The 3,791-nt window shown below is 32.7% G+C and overlaps 1 protein-coding gene across 1 annotated transcript in view; it reads right to left on the bottom strand.

Moving 5' to 3' along the window:
• LOC110410264 (uncharacterized) overlaps positions 1–3,285 on the bottom strand; it is a 6,452-nt gene extending 3,167 nt beyond the window's left edge. Inside the window, exons 1-2 of the mRNA XM_089782546.1 lie at positions 3,093–3,285; positions 793–1,010 (exon numbers count right to left, since the gene is read on the bottom strand). Coding sequence (XP_089638672.1) covers positions 793–1,010; positions 3,093–3,167 — 293 coding nt within the window. The 5' untranslated portion in view covers positions 3,168–3,285. The remainder of the gene's footprint in view (positions 1–792; positions 1,011–3,092) is intronic.
• Between the last annotated feature and the right edge of the window lie 506 nt (positions 3,286–3,791).

Raw genomic sequence — 3,791 nt, 5'->3', positions numbered from 1 at the left:
GAAAGTCTATTAAAAGTTAAATTCAATTCAAGATTTCAGGAAAAAAATTAGGAAATACATATTTTTCAGCAATAGTAGCCGAAAACATAAGTTAGAAACAGCATGCAGACACAAGATAGCATATCTATTTTTGCAAGTTAACAAATTCCTTCTCTTTCTAAAATGGCAGAAATCCCCCTCCCAAAAATTGAATGTATTCCTATTTTTGTTTCTTTAACAGAAAAAAAGAAGAAAAAACCTGCTTGCAAGATACGATCAAACCAAAAGTAGGGAAGTAAATGATATAGAAAATAATGAAATGACACTGATTAGTGGTGCCTCAGAAGTTTGTGATCGGTGCTGATTAGTGGTGACAAGAAGAAAAGGAAATGACCAGGTTATAGTGGCAGGAAAAAGCGAGTTACCAGATTGCAATTATGAATCTATGGAAGAACAAAGATATGAGAAAATATGAATCCAAAAAGACTTAAATATTTGCCTAAACTGAATTATAAACAAGTACATTCTTCTATACATAGATTAATTTGACTGGTTTGTGCAAGGAACTTTTTTAAAAAAATAACCAATCAACATAACTGCCATTTCAAATTCTTTTTTCACGCTCAATCAGATGAACTGAAGACCAAACTTTGGTGCTAGAAATTGATTGGTTAAATAAATTATTTCACATATCACCTAGGAATACTCTCAGCTACTACAATGGCATGACAAGTGATTATTTAACTAAGGGCATCTTCATCTAATAGTAGGCAGATGAAATACACAATTTTACAAAACCACAGATTTACTTACGTAGGTATATTATAGGTCAGAGGAATGAGAGTATTAGATGGGAGTCCAGCAATATGCCCCATAAAGGGTAGAACTGGCACAGCATAAATGCCTGCTCCACGGTTTGTCTGTTCCTGATTTTGTAATGAAGTTAAACCTGGGATAATTGCAGGATACATAACTGGAAACATCTGCAAATCACCATTTTGAAAAGCTGCAAGACCAGAATATCCTGGAACCTGCAACAAAAAAGCCATAAAGAAACTGAGAATGAAGAAAAGGAGTTGCCAACACAAAAGGATAGTCAAGAATAATAATTACAGAACTCTCATCCAGACACACAAAAAAAAAAAAAAAACTCTTTCTCTTTTTCCAAAATACCAATTTTTTTTTAAAAGAAAGAAATAAAGTTTTCTACAGACTACTTAAAACTGATTTTTAGTAGTCACCAAATCACCAAATAGGACAACACATGGAACAAGCTGAATTTAGTGTAGATTCCATTGTCCAATTTAGACTCTTCTATCATTTAGCAGGAAATTATTAGGGGAAGAAAGACTTTCTAAATTATGTGATGAATGAAATCTCTCTTAAGACATAAAAGCTCTAAACGCTCAAGCATCCTATTTAGCTACTAGATGACTGCAATGCACAAAATGGTGCATCTCTTCAGTTGAAAACCTTTAGCACTGCAAGGTGCCATTTATCAAGCACTTCCTAACACCAATGATGGCAAAATTCCCGTTATCTCAAAATTGATCATAACTGCCCACATAACCCATAGGCAGCATGACGCATAAAAAAAAGGTTTGTACATATGCTTCCCTATTTTAACATGAAATAAGCCAGGCAGAAATCAACTAATGCTTGTACAATTCCAGTATTCAGTTTGTTCTCCAAAGACATAACAAAACGAATGCTTGATCCAAGTTCACCAAGCACTGTGTTTTCCCCAGCCATAACAAAATGAAGGCTGTTTTTACAACTACTTTGAATCCAAAAGCTAAAGATAAAAAATCAAAAGTAAAATATACTGGTAAAAAGAGCAGAAACAAAGCTTCAGCTCAAATAGGAAGAACAAAAAGAATAAATAACAAAGATACTCAAGAAACTAGGCTTAGAATGTGGGTTTATAAATCTAAGATTATGCATTTGAGTGAGCAGTACTGCAATAATAGAAATAGGAAATTTTTGCTGCTGACGGCCAAGCAAATGAAGGAATGTATTTCCCTAGTAGCATAGGTAAGAAGCATAGAATTCCAAGCAAAGAAGACAGCAAACAATCTTTCTTTCTTTCCTTTCTTTAAGTAATTAATGCTACACTTCATAATAGGTGTGACGGCCTTTGCTGAAAGTTCAAGAGAAAACATAAAACAGATTCACTTGGTTTTCAAAAGTTCACCACTAAACTTGTATTAACACAACGAGGTTTATAGCTGGTTTAGCTAATAATATGGTCCCCCCAATGAATTGCCTCATGAGCAGTAAATTCCACTGCTATAAGTGCAATGAATTTTAGGGCAAATCCTTTAGCATTTGAAACTAAGCCTGGAATCTCCATCCCCTTCACCCCCTTTTCCCTTTCTTGTAATGTATAGCATCCCCCAAAAGAGCTTCTAAATCATTCTTTACCCATCTATCAAACTCATATCCACATAATGATCTACACACAACTCCACAAATACATAAAGAGAAGTATATGTTCATCTTCATCTGTAAAAAAGATGAGCAACTCTCAGAATAAAAAAGAACAAGTCCATTTCGAAAAGCACGAACCTTTTAGTAATCAATCAGCTACAGCCACAATATTTATGGAAAAGAAAAAGAAATGCCAGACAAAAGACTGATCTAATTTGGAAAATCTAAATATTTTCAGTAATGATAATAAGCAAAGTTATTGGATTTTAAAAAAGTGCACTTGACTCTAATTTATGACATCATCAGCCAATAATTTGCCAAAACATACAGCTCAAACTCAGATCTAAAAATTCCTACATATTAAATAAATTAAACCCATCATTTTATATCCACTAAAACGCAAAACCCATTATTCATCTTGACAAAAATAAAAATAAATAAATAATACTAATGGTCCAAAGAAACAACACAACAAAAAAAAATTATGCTAATACATGCTCAGTAAAATTCAACCCCAGAAGACGTAAAGTGCTCTCAGGTAACAGAAAAAAAAAATTGAACAAAAATTTATTCTCAATCTCACAAAAAAATAATATAAAAAAGTGCAAGTACGCAGTAAGAAACTATCGAATCGTCTGGAAAAATAATTGAACAAAATATATATATGAATTGAAGGGGAAAACCTGGGATTTTTTTCCAGTGTCGGGGGAGGAACTCGGCTGTGAGGTAGACGACGTTGCTTCGGATTCTTCAGCCATTACAGAGGAGAACTTGGATCCACTTCGACTATTCCAAAATTCAACTAGTAATATTTTGTTGGAGCAATGGAAATTATTCTTTTTTCTTTTTCTTTTAGACTGAATGAATTGGCTTTGGCTGTCGTGTTTTCTGTTTATGAATAGTTTTAAAAATTTTTATTGACTTTATTACGTGGATTTTGCGCTGGTTTTTCCAATAGCAACATGCCACGACTTTTGTAATTTTTTGTTGCCACCGTGGCCATAATTACCACAGGGTACGAGGGTCAAACAGTTACGAGTGCTCCCTTGGTAATTCGATATGAATGTCATTAAAGAGTAATTTGGGAATCCCCAACTTTAAAAGAATTTACCAAAATTTTTTATTTTAAATTAGAAAATTATCAAAATTTGCCATGCTTTGAGAATTGTTAGTAGAAGGAAAAAGTAACTTTTAAGAACTACTATTTCAACATTTAATTTCTTGAAATTGTAAAAATAAAATTAAAAATTACTTTCATGTTCGATTGGATCATTATGTCTAAATTTTGTAATTTCACCCTATCCCAAAGTTTGTTGTGTTATATTTTTTTACGCTTTGTTATATACGTTTATTCTATAACAAAGTAAGAGATATGAAAATAC

This window comes from Theobroma umbraticum, unplaced genomic scaffold (assembly GCF_002168275.2).
Source record: "Theobroma umbraticum cultivar Fairchild unplaced genomic scaffold, ASM216827v3 scaffold_56.0, whole genome shotgun sequence".
Classification (NCBI taxonomy): domain Eukaryota; kingdom Viridiplantae; phylum Streptophyta; class Magnoliopsida; order Malvales; family Malvaceae; genus Theobroma; species Theobroma umbraticum.
The sequence above is the reverse complement of the archived record's forward strand: the minus strand, read 5'-3'. Positions and strand labels throughout refer to the sequence as shown.